General features: G+C 43.2%; 1 protein-coding gene and 1 long non-coding RNA gene across 3 annotated transcripts in view; one reads left to right on the top strand and one right to left on the bottom strand.

Annotated features, from left to right (window-relative positions):
- TXNDC11 (thioredoxin domain containing 11) overlaps window positions 1–25,861 on the bottom strand; it is a gene marked incomplete in the record, with an annotated part of 105,442 nt that overhangs the window by 838 nt on the left and 78,743 nt on the right. The window contains 5 exon segments of one of the 2 annotated variants that reach the window (XM_034784082.1): window positions 13–672; window positions 1,122–1,184; window positions 16,925–17,005; window positions 20,592–20,701; window positions 23,195–23,340. In XM_034784082.1, coding sequence (XP_034639973.1) covers window positions 27–672; window positions 1,122–1,184; window positions 16,925–17,005; window positions 20,592–20,701; window positions 23,195–23,340 — 1,046 coding nt within the window. 2 annotated transcript variants of the gene reach the window in all.
- Window positions 14,640–17,681, top strand: LOC117884038. The gene is made up of 3 exons (XR_004647468.1): window positions 14,640–15,490; window positions 16,578–16,660; window positions 16,846–17,681. It is a non-coding gene; the product is annotated as an uncharacterized LOC117884038 (long non-coding RNA).

Raw genomic sequence — 25,861 nt, 5'->3', positions numbered from 1 at the left:
CCCCCCCCCCCCAATAGGATAAGTAATTATTCTGTCCTGTTTTCTTTATGCTCAGTCACTGTGGTATCAACATCGGAAACATCAAGCCTTTCTCTTTCATGTAATCTCTCTATAGCAGTTAGAACTGGCCCAGTATTGTAGGTGGAACGAGTCTCCTCTGACTGAATGGATTTCTTGGTTTCATCTTTGTTCTCTAGCTTCCCCTCCATTGCTGCTAGCAGGACTTTTAGTAAAGCATTCTCTGTAAGGAGGTTTTCTGATGCATCTGCTAATTCTTGAAGCTTCTCAGCCATTTCTTCTAATTCTCTGTTCTTCTGTTCATAGAGTGCCTGTAACTGTTCACTGTGGAGCCGGAGGATACTGTGCTGCTTTTCCAGTGTATGCTTCTGCTGTTGTAGTTGATGTTCTTCTTTTCTGGCTTTAGAAAGTTGGGCTTCCAGCTGATCTTGAGCCTGGTGTAGTGCACTGACTTCGGATCTCAATTTCTGAATCTCACTCCTTAAATGGGAGAGATGCTCTTGCTGTAACACTCTCTCTTTCTGTGGACATTCTTTGGTGCAGGGCTCTGAGTCAGGTGCAGCTGAAGGTAGACTTGAGTAATGTAAAATGAACTTAAGCAGATTAGGAAGAGTAACTGAAAAATCTTCAGGAAACTTCACACTTTTGTCCTTCCTATGAAAATATACAGGTAAATTAGTGCATTTAAAATGTCTTTGGCTATTTATCTGAACAGTGTAATTTGGTTTAGATTTTAAACAGCAGGAATCAAAACTAATTTCTAGATGTCACTTCTATTTAACTACCATTCTGTACACTAAATTTTAAGCAAGAGAATCCTTATGCTTTTTCCATAATATAACCTACACCTACATTGTGGAGGGGCAAAGTAAGATGCATGATTTTTTTTTCATGCTTCCAAAAATTAATTCTCCACATTAGGATACAGCCTGCTAGTAGCTGTATGCTTTCAGTTTCATTAGATAAACCTCATTAAGTTTCTTTCCTGACTTCAGAGAGGTAATAAATCACAATTTGATATTTTTTTTAAATTTTTAGGTTTTTTGCAATGCAATACTACTTTTAGATGCATTTTGTATTTTCCCACTTAAACAGCACTTTACCTTAACATGAATACAGTGATAAGCCAGTTATAGTTCTGATCTTCATCCTCCATGCCAATACCACTGAAAAATCCATTAAAGTAGGGGAAGAAAAAAGTTTACACTAAGTATTCTGAACCATACACTACACTACTATCATTCAGCAAGAGGCATTCTAAACCTGTCAATGTCGGCTACCAATACTGATGCCTTTAGAGCATAGTTACATTAACAACTAATACTTCAGAAACCAATGTCGTTTTAGCAAGCAATAGGTTCTATTTTGTCATCCTACTATTTGGTGAAAACAAATGGAGGTCGGAAGATGGCTAAAACTGGTTTAGCACATAACATGATACAGAGCTTGACTTCACAATATCTTGGTAAAAAGAGTTGGAACCTAGTCCTTGGTCCATTATTTATGAAAATCTAAGAGGCAAAAAAAATCCTTTAGTTTCACTGTACTTAAAGCACACCCCTAGACATTTAGTTTACAATTGGTTGAAAAATTTTTTTTTTTTTTGGGAAACTGAATTTATACACTAGGCCATTGTATCTAAGACAGCAAATAGAGCTATTCCTAGTTGACAAGGCTTTTCTTGTCCAGCACTTTAGCAAATCTAAACTCTGACTGAGAACTGCCTACTAAATAAAGGCATAATAAATTAAAATCCTTCTTCCAAAGCAGCATAAGTTGTGTAGTCTCTGTCAGTTTCCTGCTGTAGAAACACCAATTTGACAACTTAGTTCCAGGAAAAACATAGTACACTTTATGATGCAATGTTCATTTGCCAAATCAATAAGTAGAGTATGTATGCTACCAGAAAACTTCCAACCCTTGTTTCTGAGATGAGTATGCCTAGGGGGAAAAAATGAATCATTACCTCTTCCATTCAGTGAGAGAGGTAAACATGCTCCTAAAGATCAGGCTTCATTTGATACCCTGCCATGAAGTATAAGCCAGCATTCAATCTGAAAGACTGAACACTAAGAAAGGGAAAACTTAACTGGTGAGTGAAATTGCAGACACATACTGCCCATGGCACAGTAACAGCTTAAACTATTCAAACTTACTGCTCAATTTGATACTTTTACATTTTTCCCCAACATTCACCTATGTAGTGGTACTACAGCCAATCCAAGGAACACAGAGATGATGTTCCACCTCTAAGTTCCTGTAGTGCTATCCTATGTCTGACTTCTACAAGAAAAATAGAACTTGAAACTTAGCACAGGAAGGTACAGATAAACAGCTGGCTTGCAGCACTATTTCTGACTGGTTCCCTGTAAGAGCCAACCTCCAGAAGCAACCTCAATAAGTTCAGTGAAAAGCTTTTATTTTAAGCTTGTAAAATCATAATCAATAATAGGTTCTCATAGTGAAAAACTTGATTTTTTTGTGTGTTGAGCACAGAATGGAAATGACCCAGTACAAAAGAGCTGTTTTTATCCCTGCACTTCCCTCAGTGCCTCATTTTGTTTTTGAATGAAAGCATAGTGCCTTCCCATTTAAATTCTTCTTGAAAGGAAACATTAAGCACCTTTCGGGTCTTAGAATAAAAGCACAGGTATGAATGAGCAGAACTTAGGCCACAGAAGCATACGATCCAAATCTAGGGAATCTGCCTGCATTTGAGGGTACAGGACCAGAATTTGGGCCTAAGTTTACAACAATCATATTTTCTCCTCGTTGAGCAGTTTGTCAAATCCAAAACAGGTAAATAATAGGGTAGCTTTTTAAAAGCTGTTTTAATTTCCTTAACTCTAGAACAAGTCACTAGTAGCCAGGCTCTCCCCTTTTTAGATTTATGAAAGCGAACAAAATGCTAACCTAGCTTTTGTAAAGGAAATGGTTGTATAATGCCCTTCAACCATAAAACAATTGTGTAGTAATCCTTTTCTGGTGTATATTAAATATGTAGGGGGCCATAAGAAAATGGGTTAAATGTCAGAAAGAATTAAGTTTTCCTTTATTTAGAGGATAGTGTAGGAGGAAGGGGTTACTGCAGAAAATTTAGTTACTCTGATGTGTTAAGAAACCAGTTCAACAACAGTCATAAAATACCGATGCCTTACTTTATAATGGAGGAACCAGATTAAATATCCCTCTAAAGAAAATCTGAGATTTTTCTTTTCTGCTTTGTAAGAATTTGAGTTTTAAGATCTAGGTGTCCAAAATATTGATGACAGTGGTCAGAATCCTGTGGTAGGGCAATATTAATGAAGAAAGAGGGTTTCTTTATTTATTTAGTTTTCTGCAACCACAGACTTGCAGAAGCTACCACTCAAACTTTCTATTTTAAAACAAAGGGTATGAAAGGTAGCAAGGCCCTATTCCACCACGTTAATGAGAAGTGAAAGCCTTCCGTTTAAGAGTAAATGCTATTGCACCTCAGCTGAAGGGAAAGAAAGATTCTCTCCTACGCTTGTCCTTGCCCTAAGCAGATTACTGGAATATGCAGGATTCAGTCCTGTCTGTCATTTTAATAGAAAACCGCACTTGCAAATGCTCAACAACAATCATCAGCATACTGCATTTTCCTCGGGTGGGTTTTTAAATTTCAGGTACCCAACAAAATGGCACAGTTCGACTTGGAAACAGACCCAGTTTAAAGGGTTATACAGTAGGTTACAATTTTACACTGTTTATAAAAATGTTGAAGTAATTTGTGGTTTTTAGTGTCCAAAGAAACATTTTTGAATGGAAAAATAATATACACCTTTCTCCCTCCCCCCCCCCCCCCCCCCCAAATTAAGCTTTTTCACCTTTGATATGGTAAAGATAAAATATCTCTTACTATAGAATAGTGATTTTTCTGAATAGAGGTAACTGGTTTTATACAAGTTTGCCTTAATTCAACTCTAAAAGTGAGGTAACAAAGGAAAAACTTTATCCAGTCCAAAGTGTACTTTCCCCCTTTATAGTAGATCTCATACTATGCAGTTTCCAGATAAAAATTAACTTGTTACCACCTACTGTAAATTAGTGGGAAACTGTCATATTTCCACAATTCTAATCAGGAATATCTTTGCTTAAGACAAGTATTAAGCCTGGGGTACACTTTTAACCAGCAAAATCCTGTTTGTTTATTAAATAAAAATCTGATATTTATTGAGACAATGTTAAAGTTGTTTAGGAGAATTGGACATGGGACTCACTGTCTTATGCTGCAGAACTTCACGGGATAGAGAAACAACTCGTATATTCAGCAACTCCAACCGTGATTATAATCCCTCCATCCAAATTCGGGGATTTATTGAAGAGCACCAGCTGCACTCTTTTCTACAAAGTTCCTTTGTTTGCCAAATCAGTAACGGGATTTACAGCATGTAATATGCATACAGTGTGACCCATCAAATTGGATAAACTCACGTTAATCACCCTGAGGAAGTGGGAGCCTGTCTGTAAGTGAATCAAAGTGAGATGGGTAAAAGCATTACTTGTGGAATGCACCCAAAATGGACTATTCCAAAAGAAGAAAGATTCAATACCAGGACTGGGTTACAGTGTTGTATCAGTCAGCACAATATACCCTGCAGACCAGGAAATAAAAACAACAGAAGTGGATGTTTCAAAGATGACTAAATGATAGGAGTATTATACCTTATATAGTTCAGTGAAACAAAACAGTGAAAAACTCTTTGAATTCTATTTAGCTGCCTAATCCATGAAAGAATCAAACTGCAAAAACATAATGCTTAGACTTGGTGATTCAAGCAAAGTTCCCACTGAAGTTAATGGGAGTTTTGCTGAACTAAGGATAAAAGTCCCATTACCATAAAATACAGAAGCTAGAAGCCGACTCTGGATCAATCAGTAACACCATTAAAAAGGTGACCAATATCTGAGGCTACCCAAAAGGACTAAAAGGCATACCTCCAAACTGGAGCAAAAAAGCTACAGAAAGAAAAGAATGAGATGAGGGCTGAAAAATACACTAGATTGTTTCCTGGCTGGAGTGAAAATGAGAAAATCTGATCAGAATGGGATGCTCTATATTCCACCTATTCACAGATCTAACAGCAGGACCTAATGCCTCACAAAAGGTACTGCTATCACTTCTGTAAAATGGACACAACTGCCAACTCCAAATACCCTTCCAAATCATCTAAATCTAAAACAATGCTTCCTGGGCTGCTTTAGTTGTTTATACATAGGGAAGAAGGAAGAGTATGTACTTACATTGACCTATTAAGCGCACTGCTGCCTCAAAAGATACTCTCTATGAAATCCAGGAAAATACTCAAATTTATTAATGTCCGGAACATTCATACTACATTACATTGTTTGTTTACTTCATTTAATTTATGGCAGCTTCTGTTTATTCCATTTCAGGTAGGAAAAGCAACATGATCCCCTTTTACTAACGGTCCAAAAACCTATGCCAAATGAAGTTCCTGTTCAAAGCTAAGCTATTCTTGAAAGAGTAAACAAGTAATGACATGGATAAAGTTCTTTTCCCCTACAAACGTCTCGTGATCAGATAAGTCACTTCTATACTCACAGTCTTGTGCTTCTCAATTGCTAACTACAAGAGCACACAAATGTAATGCAGCTTGTCATGATTTGGCAAAAATATGGAATCTACACAAAGACAAAATTTACTCATATATAATAATGACCATGTATTACATCACAACCATTACTTTACACACACACACACACACACACACACACCCCTCTTGTTTATAGAAACACAGTGAGGGAAAAAGTCATGTTTTACTAAACCATGAGCCTAAAAGATAAAGGACTGCTTAGATATTATGGTGATAGGCTCCAAAATAACCATTTAAAATTGGTTTTTAAAAATACACACCAGATAATAGCATTAGGAAGAAAACAGAGCAGAGAGAAGAGAGGAAAGACAAGCAATTAAACAATGAGAGGGAGGGAGCAGGAAGGCAAACATAGCAGCAGATTATAAGACTAGATAAAAGAAAAATAAGACAAGACACACCTTATGACAGAGATTGCTATCACATCACAGATCACATGGGCATGGGTTGGTTCAGTACCATTTAGTCACAAGTAAGTTAGTTCACTAAAAGTCTAAAAATCTACTTTTAAAATAATTGCACACAAAAAAACTACATTAAAAGAATATTAAGGTTGCAAACTCAAGCACCGTGCAACCTTAATTCAGTTCCCGTGTGCATATTCATTATGAGAGTAAGCACATGATTGCATACTAGTTTTGCCACAGGATCCCTGCCTCTTTTATAACTTGAGTTTACAGCTTGGCCAAATATGTGCAAATTTTCATGGAGATGACAAAAGGCATATCCCTGACACTAAAACCACTCCTCATCAAATTTCAAGTCCCTGCTCCAAGCATTGGGGAGGGAAGGGGGAGGAAAGGGGGCGCTAGAGCTGTTCAAAGAAAAGATTGCCAGATTTTTTTTAAATATGGGTAATCCACGTATTTATCCCTAGCCCAGTCTTTGAAACAGCTAAACCATTTTAGCTGAAATTTTCCAAAAAATTCAGCCCAACTTGCACAGCCAGCATGTAAAATTTCAGCCCAAATGGTTACAGTTTGGCAAAGTTAAAAGAAACTGAAAAAAACTGAAACTGACTCTTAAAATGGGAGTCAGGCAAAATTTTACACAGGGCAATGTGGAATATTTGATGCAAAAAAGAAATAAATTTAATTTAAAATAATCCAGAGAACAAAAATTTCAATATGGCCCCAATATCATGGCAAGTCAGTTCTTAGGTCTAACAAGCTTGACAATATTCTTTTAAAAATCTATCTGAAGGAACGTTAACTTTACTCTCAACTCCGAATGTGAACTTTATTTTTCTTAAAGAAAAAAGTGCCTCTAGATATTGCTTTATAATAATAAGAAAAATAGAAAAAGAACATGAAATACAATAGAAAAGCAATAAATCCTCTCTTGGGTCTTTGTCCTCCCAGACTCCAAACGTATCAAAGTCCAAATGGCACCTCTGTTTAAAATGTCTTTTTCTGTTATAGCCACTTAGACACAGGAGACCTGTTCAGAAACAAGTTTGTGAAACTATGCTGGGAAAGGAATGAACGAGTGTTTAATTGATTTGTCTTCAAAATCAACAGAAATAAAACTAATTTAATTGGCTTGTAATAGATCTCAGCCATTATACAAAAGTTGTTTCCTCCAAAGTATTTCAAATATCAGGAAAAGTATTAATACTGGTGATAAACTAATACGACCAAACAACCCCCCCCAAAAAGTTCCTGAATATGTTCTGTACAGTACATATTTAGTTTTTGATCATGGAACAGAGTTTAAAGCACTTGCTTAGAAATCTACAGAAACAATGTCATATATTTTTGTGACACAGTGGCCACTTAATTTTTTCCCCGCAGTGCCCATTACTACAGTATCTGACCAGTGAAGCAGTACATTAAAGCTGCTTGCCATTGTCCACAGTGGATTTCATACAGGAGTCCTCTCATAGCCATAACAAATTCTAGGAACATAAAGTTCTGTTTTTGTGTTTTCTTCCTGTTTGTTGAAACAGTCGTTCAAATGGTAACAGAACCCGAACCACACCCCCTGTATTTCCATACAATTCTGTATAATATGACATGAACTCAGAAGTTTAATTGGTTGATTGCTACAGTGAAAGATCCCCCTCCCCTCTTCTAAGCAGAACTTTAAATTTGATTTTAATTTTGATTGTAATTAAAGGTAACTTTAGGATCTCTGCCTATACACACATTGTTTAAAAAAAAAAAAAAACACTAATCTACAGTGTACTCTGAAATTTACATATATATATATTTTTCTGAGCTTCTAAATTTAATAAAATTAGATTCCCAATTTTATTTCTGAAGATGAAAGAGAATAAAGTTTCCTAAAAGTGAAACAAAGTTTACTATTTGTGATGATAACCCAAACCATAAACCCCTCCAAACCAGGAAGAGTTAAGATAAGAAGAAAACCTTGGAAAAAATGACCAAGCACATTTTCTTCATCTTGTTTCCTCAAAAACCATACGAAAGTGTTGCACTCTTTTTTCATAGAACCCAAGATTATTCTATATATATATCATATCATATTATATTATGCTAATACTTTCTGAAATGTTGTTTTCCTTGTTCATTTCTTGGTGGTTCTACAATTTGTTTTCTTGTCTATCTGGATAAATGAAACCACCATAGACTAATATTTTAATCTTTTTTTAGAAGCACTTCCCCTTATCATATTTACATTTCCTAGTCTTCCTGCCATTTTGCTTTGGAAATTTTATCATCATTCTACTATGGAGGTATTAATCTACTAAAGATTTATTTTTAAATCAAGAAATACCACTCTTCATGCAGCGAAGAAAGACGGTTACTCACCGTTGTAACTGTTGTTCTTTGAGATGTGTTGCTCATATCCATTCCATTAGGTGTGCGCGCGCCGCGTGCACGATCGTCGGAAGATTTTCTACCCTAGCAACACCGGCGGGTCGGCTGTGGAGCCCCCTAGAGTGGCGCCTTCATGGCGCTGAATATATACCCCAGCCGACCCGGCGCCCCCTCAGTTCCTTCTTGCCGGCTACTCCGACAGTGGGGACGGGGGGCGGGTTTGGAATGGATATGAGCAACACATCTCGAAGAACAACAGTTACAACGGTGAGTAACCGTCTTTTCTTCTTCGAGTGCTTGCTCATATCCATTCCATTAGGTGACTCCCAAGCCCAACTTAGGTGGTGGGGTCGGAGTGAGACATTGCTGTGTGCAAAACCGCTGATCCGAATGCAGCATCGTCCCTGGACTGTTGCACTAGTGCATAGTGAGCTGTAAACGTGTGGACTGATGACCAAACCGCCGCTCTACAAATGTCCTGTATCGGAACATGTGCTAGGAAAGCAGTCGAGGAAGCTTGGGCCCTCGTGGAGTGAGCGGTGAGGTGCGGTGCTGAGACACCTGCCAGGTCATAGCAAGTCCGGATGCAAGACGTAATCCAGGAGGATAGGCGTTGAGAAGAGACCGGTGAGCCTTTCATTCGGTCGGCCACTGCCACGAAGAGTTGCGTCGTCTTTCTAAAGTGCTTTGTGCGGTCAATATAGAAGGCCAGGGCCCTTCGTACGTCCAGGGAATGCAAACGTTGATCCTGGCGAGTGGCATGTGGTTTAGGATGAAAGACCGGGAGAAATATATCCTGGTTGATATGAAAAGGAGAAACCACCTTAGGGAGAAAGGCAGGATGTGGACGAAGCTGCACTTTATCCTTATGAAAAACTGTATAAGGGGGCTCAGAGGTAAGCGCCCTGAGTTCAGAAACGTGCCTTGCTGAGGTGATGGCTACAAGGAAGGCTGTCTTCCAGGATAGGTACAGAAGTGAACAGGTGGCCAGTGGCTCGAATGGAGGACCTGTGAGCTTGGAGAGAACCAGGTTGAGGTCCCACGTCGGGACGGGCTGACGTTGTTGAGGGTACATCCGGTCTAAGCCCTTGAGGAATCTAACGACCATCGGGTTAGAGAATACCGAGGACGCGAGTTCCCCCGGGTGAAAGGCCGATATAGCGGCCAGGTGAACTCTAATTGAAGATATCGCCAACCCCTGTTGTTTTAGGGAGAGGAGATATTCCAAAATGAGAGGGATGGGTGCCTGCAACGGGGATGTGGCTCGTTGTTCGCACCAACAGGAGAACCGCTTCCACTTGGCCAGGTACGTGGTCCGTGTTGAGGGCTTCCTACTGCTCAGCAGAATCTGTTGGACAGAGTGCGAGCATTGCTGCTCTGCCTGGGTGAACCATGGAGCAGCCACGCCGTGAGGTGGAGTGATTGCAGGTCGGGGTGACGCAGCCGGCCGTGGTCCTGAGAGATGAGATCCGGACATAATGGAAGCGGGATCGGTGTCTGAACCGAGAGTTCCAACAGTGTGGAGTACCAATGTTGTCTCGGCCACGCTGGAGCGATCAGAATTACCTGTGCCTGGTCTCTGCGCAATTTGAGCAGTACCTTGTGGACCAGAGGAAACGGAGGGAAGGCATAAAACAGGTGGTCTTTCCAGGGAAGGAGAAACGCATCCGAGAGGGAGCCCGGAGCTCGACCTTGTAGGGAGCAGAACACGTGGCACTTCCTGTTGTCTCGAGATGCAAACAGGTCTATCTGGGGAAACCCCCACCTCTGGAAGATGGAATGTATGATGTCCGGACGGATAGACCACTCGTGCGTCTGGAAGGACCTGCTGAGTCGGTCCGCTAGAGTGTTCTGGACTCCAGGGAGGAACGATGCCGTGAGATGGATTGAGTGGGCGATGCAGAAGTCCCACAGGCGAATGGCCTCTTGGCATAGAATTGACGAACGTGCTCCTCCTTGCTTGTTGATGTAAAACATGGCCGTGGTGTTGTCAATGAGAACTAACACACAGCGGCCACGTAGGAGATTGAGGAATGCCTGGCACGCCAGGCGCACCGCCATCAGTTCCCGAACATTGATGTGTAGGGCCAACTGGGATGCAGTCCACAGGCCCTGGGTATGATGTTCGTTGAGATGGGCACCCCAACCCAGAGATGACGCGTCTGTGACCAGGTGCAGAGAGGGTTGTGGGGCGTGAAATGGCATCCCCTCGCAGACTACATTGTGATCTAGCCACCAGGTGAGGGAGGCCAGGACCGAGTTCGGGACCGTGACCACCATGTTCAGGCTGTCCCGATGTGGATGGTATATTGATGACACCCAGGTTTGAAGCGGGCGAAGCCGAAGTCTGGCATGCTTGGTTACGTACGTGCAGGAAGCCATGTGACCCAGCAGGGTAAGGCACGACCTCACCGTGGTAGCTGGGAAGGCCTTGAGTCCTTGAATGAGGTTCGTGATGGTGCCAAAGCGGTTGTCTGGCAGGATGGCTTGTGCACGTCTGGAGTCTAGAACTGCGCCGATGAATTCTATTCTCTGGGTAGGTTCTAGAGTGGATTTGTCCTTGTTGAGTAGGATGCCCAACTCGTTGAATGTGTGCACTATTCTGTGGACATGAGCTTGAACTTGCTCCTTGGTGCGACCGCGCACCAGCCAGTCGTCTAGGTACGGGAACACCTGTATCCCTTGCCGACGAAGGTACGCTGCCACGACAGCCATACATTTCGTGAACACTCTTGGGGCCAAGGATAGGCCGAAGGGAAGGACTGCAAATTGGTAGTGCACCGTGTTTACCACGAATCGCAGGAAGCGTCTGTGAGGCGGGTAAATTGCGATATGAAAGTAAGCGTCTTTCATGTCGAGGGCGGCGAACCAGTCTCCAGGATCGAGGGAAGGGATGATGGCCCCCAAAGAGACCATGCGGAACTTCAACTTTACTACGAATTTGTTGAGTCCGCGCAAGTCCAAGATGGGCCGCAGACCTCCTTTGGACTTGGGGATCAGGAAGTAACGGGAATAAAATCCCCTGCCCCTTAACTCTATCGGAACCTCCTCTATGGCCCCCATGGCAAGGAGCGTAGAAACCTCCTGTATAAGAAGTTGCTCGTGAGAAGGGTCCCTGAAGAGGGACGGGGAAGGGGGGTGGGAGGGGGGGATAGAAGAAAACTGGATAGCGTATCCCCTCTCCACCGTGCGGAGGACCCAACGGTCCGAAGTTATAAGGGACCAAGCACGGTGGAAGTGGGAGAGGCGATCCCGAAAGGAGGGAGCTGGATCCTGGGGGATGACTGGGGCGCCGTCCTCGACCGCACCTTCAAAAGTTCTGTCTAGGACCTGAAGGTGGTCTTGGTGGCCCTTGGTTCTGACCGGGTTGAGGGCCAGCCCATCTTCTCCTACCACCTCGCCCTCGCCTTCTGGCAGGGTCCTGTCTCTGACGAGGTGGAGGGGGGTAAAAACGTTGAGGCTGGGGCCTAAATGGTCTGCGCTGGGGACCCGCAACATGCATCCCCAAGGAGCGAATGATTGTCCTGGAGTCTTTGAGGCTCTGCAATCGGGAGTCCGTCTTCTCCGAGAACAACCCCTGTCCTTCGAAGGGCAAATCCTGTAGGGTCTGCTGTAATTCAGGGGGCAAACCCGAAACTTGGAGCCAGGAGGTCCTGCGCATAGCGATACCTGCGGCCAGGGTTCTTGCGGCCGAGTCCGCTATGTCCAGGGAGGCCTGTAAGGAGGTCCGAGCCACCTTCTTACCCTCCTCAACCAAGGCCCCAAACTCTTCCCTGGACTCTTGGGGAACCAATTCCTTGAACTTCCCCATAGAGTTCCAGGAATTAAAGTTGTAGCGGCTCAGGAGCGCCTGCTGGTTAGCCGCTCTAAGTTGCAGCCCTCCAGCTGAATAAACTTTACGGCCAAACAAATCGAGCCGCTTAGCCTCCTTTGATTTGGGCGCTGCAGCTTGTTGACCGTGTCGCTCCCTTGCATTCACTGATGACACCACCAGTGAACACGGTTGGGGATGAGTATACAAGTACTCATAGTCTTTGGAAGGGACAAAGTACTTTCTTTCCACCCCTCTCGCTGTAGGTGGGATAGAGGCCGGGGTTTGCCATATCGTAGTTGCGTTCGCCTGGATCGTGCGGATCAGGGGCAACGCCACTCTTGATGGGACATCCGCCGCGAGGATATTTACAATGGGGTCCTGCACCTCCACTATCTCCTCCGTCTGTAGGTCCATGTTACGGGCCATCCTACGTAACAGGTCCTGATGAGCCCGAAGATCTATCGGGGGTGGACCTGTGCACGACGTGCCCGCCACTGCCTCATCCGGAGAGGAAGAGGAAGATGCCTCTGGTGGTAAGGGATCCAGGGGAGGATCCTGGTCTCCCTGTTCCTGGGTCGGAGCATCACCTGCCCTTGGGTCCGGAACGACAGGTGGTGTGGACACAGAGGCCTCCATGCCCCCTGGAGGAGGGCGAGAGATGGTGGACTCTGGGGCCCTTGTATCAGAGTGACCCGAGCGAGAGGTTGTTGGAGCCCCTTGCGCCTGGTGGTATGCCCACGGGGTCCAGAATGACCAGTGAGATGGGCCCTGGTCAGGGTCCTCTGCTCCCTCTTGCCAATGGCCTAAATCTCGCTCCCCGGCTTGTCCCTGAGGGGGGTATGCCGATCTTGGCAGGTCCTCAGAGGAGCGAGACACCGATCTCGATGGCCATGGCGGTGCCGACTGCGTCGAGACGAATCCCGTAGGATACGGTGCCGTCCGGTGCCGATCTAGAGATGTTCTGTCTCTACGCGGTGCCGGTGATCGGTGCCGAGATCGCGATCGGTGCCGATGGCCTCGCCGGTGCCGGGAGTCGGACCTGGATCGAGACGATGACCTAGAGTAAGCCCGGTGCCGGGAGCGGCCTCTCGAAGTCGAGCGTCGATCGTACCGGTGCCGAGAGCTACGTCTCGACGTTGATCGGTGCCGACGATCATAACGGTGTCGAGATGTAGAGCGGTGCCGCGATGATCTTGGCCGCGAGTACGACCGGTGCCGAGGTGATATCCGGCGCCGGGACTGCGAGCGGCGAGGGGACCTGCTTCGGGACCTAGACCGGTGCCGCGGTTCCAGCCCTTGCGATGGAGGGCGCATCAAGGCAGGTTTTCCCCTAGATTGGACCGGGCGAGTCAACGGTGCCGACGGTGCCGGTGGTTGTGGCGGTGCCGGCTCCGTGAGGGCGATCAGGTCTCTCGCCGTCGCGAAAGTCTCCGGTGTCGACGGGAGGCACTGTATCACCGCCGGTCTCGGTGGTGACTCTGTCTGCACCGGACTCAACAGCCTTGGAGCCGGAGTCGACGGTGCTGGAGGCACCTGTTTTCGGTGCTCTACAGGTGGACGCGGCTCTACCCCCGGCACCGGGGGAGCCGGCGTCTTCGGCACTGAGGTCCCCGCCTTATGGGATTTTTTATGTCCCGGGGATGATGAACGGCGCCGAGGCACTTGTTGTGAGTGCGGTGCCGATGAGGTCCGGTGCCGTGGAGGCTTGTCTGCCGTGGTCGGCATGGTCGGTGCCGCTGGGGCACTACGCACCGAGGTGCTAGGTGCCGGGGCCTGGCGCGTCGATGGAGCGTCCGGGCTAAGTGCTGCCTCCATAAGGAGTTGCCGGAGTCGAAAGTCCCGCTCCTTCTTGGTCCTCGGTTTGAAGGCCTTACAGATCTTGCCTGTTTGATGGGACTCTCCCAGGCACTTCAGACACGAGTCGTGCGGGTCGCTCGTTGGCATAGGCTTATCGCAGGAGGCGCACTGTTTGAAGCCGGGAGCCTTGGGCATGAGCCCGACCACGCGGCCGGGGAAAAAAGGGGGGAGATAACCCCCTTAATCCCCCTTTTTTAACTATATAACAACTATAAACAAGTGAATAACCAACTATATAACTATAAACAACTAGAACTACAACTATAACTGTGAATAACTGGATAAGCTAGGGAGAGTGGAGAACAGCTACGCCGCGCTCCACAGTTCCAACGACCGTCAGGGGCGGTAAGAAGGAACTGAGGGGGCGCCGGGTCGGCTGGGGTATATATTCAGTGCCATGAAGGCGCCACTCTAGGGGGCTCCACAGCCGACCCGCCGGTGTTGCTAGGGTAGAAAATCTTCCGACGATCGTGCACGCGGCGCGCGCACACCTAATGGAATGGATATGAGCAAGCACTCGAAGAAGAAGAATGTGTTACATTTAATTCAGAAGTTAGCTCTTCCCTTATGAAAGGTCAATGATTTGCTAATGAGTCAGACTGAAAAAAAAGGTGCTTTGCAATACTAACATTTTCTGCGATGTAAGTTAGAGCAGTGCAGCGTGATTGTTCATTGCTATGGTAAAACAGAAACAGAAACAGAACCAGTAACATTAACGTTCCTGGTGACAGATGAAGTAACTGATATTTCCCCAAAACATTATTTAAAACTTTGAAAAAATATTGCACTTGTATCAAAGTGTTTTGTGAAATATTAAATGCAGTTTGCAGGAGAAAATATCTTTCACCAACCACTGATAGTTTACTCCGGAAATTATTACATGATGTAACTTGGTTTACATATGTGGTTTTCCTTTGACCTGTAGTGTTTGATATATTCATAGGTTGAAATAAAACTTAGCTTTAACAAACACTGCAGAAAAACAATACAAGAATATGGATAGTATTTGCAAAAAGATTGTTTCTCATTTGACTCATCGTATGCAGACATGACAATCTCATATTAAAGACCAGTACAATTTCAAAACAGTTTTAACAATGGTTCCTTGCTGAAGAAGACTTTTGATAATAAGGGTACCTACTTCCCCTCTTATATTTCAGATGTATGCTTTTTCAGCTACCCATTTCTCCCCCTCAGACCAGATTCTCTTTCTGCTTGATCCTGGAGTGAAATCATAATGTTGCATTTATGACTTCACATACTTTTATGGCAACACAATGATGTCACAAAACAGGATTAATGACTTCACTAATGGAGCAAGAAACAAGGAGAAAATGAAATCCAATTCACACACAAGAAGAGAGAACCTGGCCAATTAGGTAAATTGTGTACATATTCTCTGTTGAAGCTTGCTCTAGTGTGAAAATTCCTTGTATACAGAGAGAGAATATCATAAAACTGCTCACACCTCTGCAGATAATGCTTCACAGAGGAAAACGTAGTCCCTTATCCTATAAATACTTAATCACATGTAATTTTAATCACATGAGCCTTTATTCTCATAGACATCAATGGACTATTCCCATTTGTAAAATTACTTCCATGTATAAATATTTGTAGAATCAGACCTTAGATTATGTATAATATGGGCATCTTCTCTAGTGAGTTTACAGGGGCCAGAAATACTGTAGAGGGCTTTCTGCCTCCATAAAAGATGGAAGAGTGTCAAACTGTGTAGCCAATAGATGTCCCCTCAGCTAGGAAATGATGTGCTGTGTGACAGCCACTATTACATGCAATCAAGAAAAAGTTTAACTGAGTAAAAATACCAATTCAGAATGGAGGTCTTGGCGAAACACAAAACAACTTTACTTTAACCAATGAAGGTTCAGAAAGCTCTGTCTGGGTGAAATGAGAAGCCTTCAATTCCACCAGACATTAAACTGTTATTATTTAGGAAGGTTCTAAGCACTTTACAAACATATAAGAAACTTCCCCAAACAACTTACAATATAATCATTGACACCAAGGAGTAGGGTAAAAGATTCACAGATTTTTTTTTAAGGCCAGAGGAAACCATTATGATCAGAGATGCAATGAGTTTCCCTTTAACTTCCAACTCCTTGACTTTTATTGCTTTTATTTTTAACTCTTGCCTATTAGCATTTTTAATATAAATTCAAGACAACTTTCTATTTTCATTTAGCTTTTAAATTCTTGCCTGTTTTTAACTTTCTTTGTTTATTTTTTTTTTAATTATCTTATTAAGAGATAGGACGTATGGATTAGTTTAACTAGGAAAGAGCTTGACCCTTTACCTCAGCCCAGGCCTATTCTAACTTTTTTGATAGAAAACTAGCAAGAAGTCTTGCCTTTTACTTCAATAACCCATTGTTTGATCCTTTGACATCTCTCACAGTCTCTTTTTTAACTATGCCTCTTTTCCTGTCATTCTCTTCCCTCCAGTTCTCACTCACTAGTCAATTCTGACAATGCCAAAAGAACTGCTGCACAACCAAAGGAGAGGGAAAATTATTTGAGGAAATAAGGTTAGTAATACATATTGCTGTTTACAAATAAATACTGACAAACTATAAAATAATAACACTTGGGCTATAATTTAATTCACTTTCAGAAAATCATCATTTGTCCACATGTCTATTTTAGAAAGTGCATTGGTAATAATGATAAATACATGGTAATGAATTGCTGTTTGGCTTTCCTCTCCTCTTAGGCATGTAACCAGATTCATTTTTCAAACTCCAAGAAATGGAAAAAAAAAAAAAAACTTTAAGAGAAAGAAATGACATTACCTGTTATAAGGAAAAAACAAAATGGTTGGGAGATGATCCGTCATAAATTCCCATGGAAGGTCATTTCGAGTGACATCAATTCTGTTAAAAATGAAATAAAAAGAAAAAATAAACTGATAAAGATGCAGCTGAACATTCCATCTATTACTTTTGCTTCTCAAATATCTGGTTTGTTTGGTTTTTTATTTTAGAGGGGGATTAGAGGTCACAAGAGAAAACATGCCTAAATGTATTCTGACACAAGAAACATGGTGAAGACAAATTAGAAGAGTTACACATAATACTCAAAACAACTAATCCCAGTTTAGCTAATTGTCATAACAGATCTTTAGCTGATATTTTTCTGCCAGAAAATGAAATTAGTATAAATATTCACAATTTTCTTATTCAGTAATGAATTAAACCTGGACTAATCATTGCCACTTACTATGTGTACTGGGAAGAACTCTTGTTTTGAGACATGCTGATTTGACAACCATTGGCTGCAGTTTCAATCATTTATACCAGTGGTTCTCAAATTATGGGGCAGGCCTCCCAAGTGAGGCGTGGGAATATATCAAAGGAGGCGTGAGCTGTGTGCTTTTTGAGGGGGGAGGGGGGAAGGAAGAGCTCTGACTGTCAGCCCTCCAGAAGGGCTGTGCACACCTGGGAGGTGGGGATAAAGGAGACAACTGGAGCCCCGCCACCCAGGCTCGGACTCCTCCCCCACACCCTGGACCCCAATCCCTCACCTGAAGGTGGTGGGGCTCTGACTGTTAGCCCAGGGTGGCAGTAGTAGCGCAGAAATAAGTGTGGCAATGGAGTGATAAGTCTGCTGTGAAAAGTGATATTTCACATCGCCACCCCTACTTCTGTGCTGCTGCTGCTGACGCAGTGCTGCCTTCAGAGCTGGGTGTCCAGTCAGCAGCCACTGCTCTCCACTCTGCGTTCAGAGCTGGGTGGCAGTATCTGAACTTTTGTGGGGGATAGTGTGTAGACGACTACAGGAACAAAGAAGGGGGGCCCAATCAAATAAGTTTGAGAACCCCCGATTTATACAATGGTAAGTGGAAAGAAAGCCATCATTAGAAATTTTCTATTTCTGTGTAGGATGTATGGTGTCAGCTACATTTTGTCTTGGGAAAAATATGGAAAGACATTTGGTATATCCTCACTGTTCATAAAGTAAATTAATAACACAGCAATTAATTAAAAAAACCTTTATCTTGATTCCCAGAAAACCAGATTTCCCATTATAAACAACATGAGAGAGAGATTTTCAGACCTCAGAATAGGAAACACCTCATTTGGCTCATCACAGCAAGCATCCATTCAGCTGTATGCTTATTCACAACTATTTATCATTTATTCCAGGACACCACAAGTTTAGTGTGCTCTGGACAACATTGAGACTTTTGAGTTTCATCCATTATAATAGGAGAGCACCATCTTACAGATGGGAACAGATTGTCAATAATCTATAGTTGTTTATTATTACAGCAGGTTGACTTTAAATTAGCAGTGCTGTTTTATTAAGTCTTAACTGTGTTGGCCCTGGCTACACTGAAGACTTACTCGTTGAGCCTTGGGGCTTATCCATGCAGACTTTTTGCACCGTTTTAACTATAATGGTTTAGAAACTGATATTGTTGAAGTAGTACAAAAAATGCATGTAGGCTAGCCCTTTTACTGACTGATGGGAAGCTTAAATAGCAGGAGGCATGAGACTGGTTTTGTGGCAGTGGGCCCTACAACATGGAACTTGCTCCCCAATGAAATTTGTCCAATCCCTTTATTTCCCTTTCTAACCCTCCCTCCCCCACATTTGTTTTTGTGTGCTTGCACTTTAATAACAGTGGTATATTATGTTTGTATTATGTTGTACCTCCTTTTAAACCAGGAGGTGGATTCTGTTACAGTTAATCAGAACCATCTGACTCCTGTGCAGGAAAGGAAAAGAATGTGGAGAGTAGCACAAGTAACCACTCCACTACCTCTGGGAATGAGAGATAAGATGGGAACAGAAACAGAATAGGCCCTGCAATAAAACTGAAATTCAGCAATCAAAGCTCAAGGGAAGCTCGTGCCAAGACTGAGAGTGAAATTTTGTATTTACTTAGAAAAGCAGGTTTTAGGACTGCTTTAACAGCTCATTAAAATAAGATAAAGGAGATAAATGTGCCATTTTAAAAATTAAATAAAAGGATTTTTTTCTAATACTGTATTCATCTTATAGTTAATAAAAAAAACTATATAGCTAGCTGGTTGTCAGACCATTGAAGACTTTCTTGCTCCATTATTAGCCTAAGCTATGTATGGTGCAACAGGTTAAATATTATCAGTAAGAGGGAATGGCAAAACTTAGATGAAGTATTGTATAGATCAGTGGTTCTCAATCTATGGGGCAGGCCTTCCAAGGGAGGCACGAACTGCATGCCCTTTTTTTTTTTTTTTTTAAAAGAGGTCTGGCTGTCAGCCCCAAGTGGCTGAGGCTCACACAGAAGGGCCACGCACACCTGGAAGGCAGGATAAAGGGGGAAGCTGGAGCTCAAATATAATTTTTCACATTGCCATTCTAACTTCTGTGCTGCTGCTGGCGTAGTGCTGCCTTCAGAGCTGGGTGCCCAGCCAACAGCCATTCCTCTCTACTCTGCCTTCAGAGCTGGGTGGCAGTATATGTACTCATGGGAGGGGATATGTGTGTAAACAACTACAGACACAAAGAAGGGGGGCCTGATCAAATAAGTTTGCAAACCCCTGATATAGATTACTCATTGAGAGTGTAATTTGTCCCAGCATAAATGATAGGTTCCCACTTAAAGTCTTAAAAATTGGGTTTATGTGATAAATAGGCCTCAGGCTGGCCCTTGGTCAAAGTGAATTTCAGCCAAAGTGAAATGACAAAAGATGCAACTCAAGAAGAGTTTGCAAGTGCTGATGTAAAAGACATGGCAGTAAGGGAATGCCAAGGTGGCACTGCTAAACACTCAAAAGTCTTGCTCCTTGCACAATATAGCTTTGGATTCATAATCCCATATTATTTCTCAAATAATACAATATAATATTGCACATGGTTTTGCTACAGCTTTTGGAGGAGTGATGTGAAAAAGTTTGCACTCTTGCTGCCCATGATTTACCAGGTTCTGTGTTTTGCAGTCTATCAGTTCTGAGGATTTCAGTCCATCACAAACTGTGTACTAGATAAAAAAATCACTTTCTTTAAAAGTGCAAAAAAATCTAGCAGGACAGCAATCCAACCACCACCCGGTGCTAAACCTTTTAGCACTACTTACATGAAAACAAAATGTACATACAAAGAAGAGATAAAGCGTCTACCCGAAGTACAGTATACATTTTTTCTTTCTTCTCTTTACATATATTTTTCCTCTGAGCTGATGAGCTCACTCAACTCAATTTTGAGTAAACAGACTAAATTGGAATCTAATAGTAATATTCTAAACTTATTATGTAATGTTATAATACACTGCTTATAACAAGTTCATGGGACTTGTATCTAATTTGACAGACATGCAATCTTAATTTAAAATTAAACATAAATTAGTGGAAATTAATAGCACTATATCAACTTTACAAGCTACAAAATATCCATATATGCATGTCTGGAAGTCCAATTAGTCACAACAGTATAGTTAAAAATACTGTGGAAAATGAGGATAGATTCTTTTACCTCGCCACAGTGAAGTTGTTTGGAGGCAGAAGTCGCGCTAGTTGGATAAAGATGTGATTAAGAGAAGCACAGAATCCACACCATTGCGCATAATAAAGCAGCAAGACATCCTGGAGGGGGTGGGGGGAAGAGAAGGGGGAAGAGAAATTCAGTTAGCAACTGGGGTTTGTTTACATAAAGCAGAAAAAGTCATCACTGGGTAAAACAAAACTTTTGAGCTATTTAAAAACAAAAGAAAATGTAACCTCATCTTTCTATACCCCCTGTCAACCAAGCAATGGGCCCAACTCATTGGTGCCCTGCAGCTCCTGAAGCAAAAAGAAAGAAGAAAACTGTTGTAGGGCCCAGGGGGAAATTTTCTCAACATGAGGGGTATCCTCAGCAAGTGCAAGGTTGATATAATGGCTCAGTGCCACACCCAGCAGGAATCCCTGATGCAGGGGGCATGTTGATAGCATAGCCTGGGAAAAGGAGATATGGCCTGGGTTACAACTGGCAGCCAGGTGCAAGTCTTCTGGGCGCCAATCTCTGTTGGGAGCTCAACCAGCCCATGATGGCCCCACCATCAGGGAGATACAAAGGTGGCATAAAACCATCTTTAATCCCTCATCATTCTCTGCACCAAGATCATCTATAGCACTGAGGTGAATTGGGCCCAATTACTAATATGGAACGAGCAATCTGACTCTTGGACGGCACTTACAACATTGCCACTCTATACTGTTATACTGATGCACCAACAAAACATATGTGGGGCTCTGTGCTCACTTCATGTCATCTAGCAGTCATCCATAAACCATCCTTCCTTTAATGTTCAAAACCAGAAAAATGACCAAACAGGATTACTTGGTTTCCACTAAATGCAAATGGAGTATCAAAGTATCTTATAGTTCTCATGATTGTTCTTTCATAGTTTCAAACAATTTAAGGCCAGAAGAGACCATTAGATCACCTAGTCTGACCTCCTGTATATCACAGGATATTAAATTTCACTCCAATACTCCTGTGCTGAACTCAAAGATTTTAGTTACACTAAAGTTCTTCAGTCTTCAGGAAACTAAACCGTGCACCACAAACAGAGAACAAGAGTCAAGGAGCCCCCAAGTGTCCAAGGCCTGAGCAATGATAATGCCCAGATGACTCCAGCAGGTGAACCAGCACCATGCTGGAGAGGAAGGCAAAAACCCCCAAGGTTCCAGCTAATGTGACCTATGGGAAATTTCCTTCTGAATCCCAAATCTGGCAATTAGTATGACTATGAGCATGTGAGCAAGATACACCAGCCAGGCATATACTGGTCCACCCCCCGTCCACTGTCTTGTCCCCTACTGTGGGGAATCTCTGCTGCTTCAGATGAAGAAAATCTCCCTCTCTGCCAATGAATACATCATGCAGAGGGGGAAAAAAATCCTTCTTGACTGCTGCAGGCAATTGGCTGAAGCCCTGAAGCATGAGATTTGATTATAGTCATTATTTTAATTCAGAGCTGCAAGTATTATGAACATGTTGAGGGAAATGCAGGCAGTCCTGTTAACCCCAGGGCCCATGAAGGAAGGGATGGACAGGTTTTCTCAAATTCACAGATACTCAGATTCCAAGACCAGCCTTTCATTCCCATTTAAATAATGGTCATTGTACACTTTAAATAGAATATCTCTGGGGAACTCTAGAGAACTAAGCAATTTTCCTGCAGCTAGCACACTAGGCACTGGGGACACAGGAAATTGAATATTGCACATGCATTCATTCTCTGATATCCTAGTAGCCAAAGAATATTAGTCCAAATTCAGTCACACGTTTAAAGAATCAAATTATATAAAGTACTTTAGGCACCCTTCAAAATTACACTGTATATCAAAAAATTTCACATCATGAAATCAAAAAGCTTTTTATTATGGATTTTTGTGATGTATGCTTTTAAAATACTACTTTTTGTTGGGATTTTTGTTTCTTTGTTTTACAACCTTCAATTTTCTCTGTTATAGTTACTTCCCAATCACTTTTGTTCACTATTTTGTACCTTAGTTCTAGTAAGACAACAAGAGGCTCCCTCTGCAACCAGCACAATCTCTACAGCCTTAACTGGTTCATAAAAGCAATGTTCATCATACATATCTCCAATTCCATTCAAGACTGAGTAGGTTTGGGACCTGTTCTTCACCTTGGGTCTCAAACTCTACTTAATATTTGTTAAGTATTGCCACCATGAAAACAAGGGCAAAGCAGGACTTCTCCATCCCCCACAATTATATATGTAATTCAACCACATTTAGCAAATAAGAATACAAAAGGCTAAACCACAGCTATGACAAATACACACAGCACAGGAAGGCAGAGGGTGGGTGTTTTCAGGGAACTGGTTTGGCTGATTTTCTGGCTGCTCTGTGCCATCAGAGTGGTCTCCTAAATTTAAATGACTCTGAAGTACAACTTTCATGGAGTGCCCTTGTTTAAAATTATGTACACAATTAGTGTAACTCCATGGATGGGAGAGGAGGAGACCCTTTAGTTTTAAACAATGAAAATTCAGAAGACTGAATTCCGCAATTCTATCAATCAAAATGTGATTAATCCCTCGATGTAACTGCAGTAATGAGCTGTACCTTTTCACTCAAAACCACCACATCACGAAAGGTGGTAGTAGTCACTTCGGTGATTATGTGCTGTGCAGGAAGATGAACTGAAGAGTCACCAACAAGATGCCTTTTCAAGGGACTGTAGAGAATGCTGAAGTTTTGAATGAAGTTCTCTAAAATGAAAGAAGGACATTGAGAAGGTTATTCCAGCTTCATTATATCTGTAATATCTAGGCTGCCTGTTTTTACTTTGCGTTTCAGAAGACAAACTGACTTATGGCATAAAAGAAAAATACAAGTCTAGTTTACCAGCCCTAAATATTATTTCTGTAGTTTTACCTCCGTTTCTGATTAACGATCATTCACATGGCAACAGAATGCAGAAAACTACCTTGGGTTATCTTTTGCCTTGACTACTACAACCTTCTCTTCACTGGTATCATTGCTTTTTACCTTGCTCTTACTCTAGTTGAGGGGTTCTCAACCTTTTTCTTGTTGAGGCCTCCCTCAACATACTATAAAAACTCCAGAGCCCAGCAGGACTCAGGGCTCCAGGCCAGGGAGGGGGGAACCCTTGGGCATAGGCATAGTTTGACTTCAATTTTTTTTTTTTTTTCTGGGAAGGGAGGGGTCAAGGGTTGGCAGGGCTCGGACCAGCTCCGCACAGCGGGGTCCAGGGAGAGAGAGCCACCTCCACCCCAACTCTCCTCAGCAGACCACCCGCCTGTCTGGGTTGTGGGGAGCCGCAACCAAAAAATGTAACTCAAGGGTGGGACTCAGCTCAAAAAGTTTGAAAACCACTCAGGGTGCAGGCAGGGGATATCTAGGAGCTGTGTGCAGTGAGGGGTGTAGCTCAGGAAACAGGGAGGGGATAGCTAGGGGCTGTGTGCGTGCAGGAGGTTAGCTCAGGTTGCAGGAAGGAGGATAGCTAGGGGCTGTGTGCCAGGAGGGCTCCCCTGTGGTGGCTGCTCCATGAGGGCTCTGCAGGCCCCAGAGTCGGGTCCTCCCACCTAGACAGCTTTTACCAGCTGTGTGAGCAGTCAAAGGGGGTTGGGAGCTGAGGAGCAGCTGCAACCCTGGGCACCAGCAGCAGACAAGGGAAAGCCACAGCTGCCCGCTCCATGGTGCCACCAGAGGAGCAGCTGCCCTGCACTGCCTAGCTCTGGTTTCCCACCAATCTGGCCAGAGAGCTAGGCCTGAGGTGGACTGGGGGAGAGGAGAAGGTAGGGCGTGGAGCTGCCCCGGGACTGCCTCACTCTGGGTAAGGCACTGCAGTTTGTGGGGGGGGGGGGGGCAACACCCTTGTGCCCCCCAACTCTGCCCATGGACTCAGGGCTTCAGTCCTGCATGGCTCCCAGCTTCAGGTAGGGGGAGGAGGGGCACTGGGGCTCCTGGCTTCAGCCCCATGCCACTCCCAGTGCGGGCCGGGGGGTGTACCTTCAGCTCTGCATCGCTCCTGGCTTTGGGGGGGGGGGGGGGAGGAAGGGTGCCAGCTTCAGCCTCACGCCACTCCGGGCTTCAGCCCTGCAGGGGGGTGCCAGGGTTCGGAGCACTGGGTTTCTGCCATGGGGCCCCATGGACTCCCTGAAAGGGCTCATGGACCTCCAGGGGGGCCACAGACCCCGGTTAAGAATGCTGCTCTAGTCTATCCAAAATGCTGCAATACAAATTTCCTCTTCTGTGATCAGGCCACATGGTCAGTCCCAATTAGAATCCTTTCACTGGCTTTCCTTCACATTCTGCGCCAAGTTCAAGTTTCCAGTGCTCCTCTTCCAGACTCTGCACGATTCCACTCCTACTTATATCTATGCTCTTATTTCTTCCTACTTACCCTCCCACTCTCCTTTGCTCTGCCCAAGTCCCTCTTCTAATTACTTCTTTTATATCCTTTCCCCCAGTCATCTTTCATGCCTATGTGCTTGAAACAGTCTGCTCTCTTGTGTGTCAAATTACCATATTCCCCCCATACAACTCTCTTTCCATAAAATTCACTTCTTCTCAGACAACTTTGAACAAAAGATAGATATGAAAATAAAACACCACTCATCTACACTGCCTTGAGACTTCATTTTCTATGTGTTACAATGTCAAAACTGTATTTCCTGTTCAATTTAGATCCAGGTCATAATTCTACTATGTACTTTATGATGCCAAGTAGATTCAAGAACTGAGACTCGCATTATACAATGCCAGATGATACTCAAATAATAATTTAGTCATTTGGAACAGCACAGGTTCCAGCACAGATCTTTGGGAGACCCCACTACTTACCTCTTTCCATTGTGAAAACTGACCATTTCTACATTGAGAACACTAGCATGAAAACTAAACAAAATCAGGATTAAATTAATGACCAAAGTGAACAGGAAAAGCAAATTATAGGTACCTGAACAGGTGCATTTGCATATAATAGTAAATTCTACCTTATTTTTAAAATTTTAACTCAACATTCATGAAAATCGAGACCAAACCAAAGCTCCATGTTTTTAGAGCAACTAGATTTTGAAAGACCATGGGATGTTTTTTGCTGTGGTGTACTTAAGAAACAAAAAAGATGAGGTCTGTCTTTTTAACTGTATTAAGAGCTCGTGATATTTTTTTAGAAACAATCTGTAAAGTTTCTCATTGGGCCAACAGTTAGATCTATTACTGTAATGAGCTTCTAACTGCAAGATAATCTGTGTTTAAAAATAG

This window comes from Trachemys scripta, chromosome 10 (genome assembly GCF_013100865.1).
Source record: "Trachemys scripta elegans isolate TJP31775 chromosome 10, CAS_Tse_1.0, whole genome shotgun sequence".
Taxonomy (NCBI): Eukaryota; Metazoa; Chordata; order Testudines; family Emydidae; genus Trachemys; species Trachemys scripta.
Note: the sequence above shows the minus strand (reverse complement) of the source record. Positions and strands in the feature narration are given on the sequence as shown.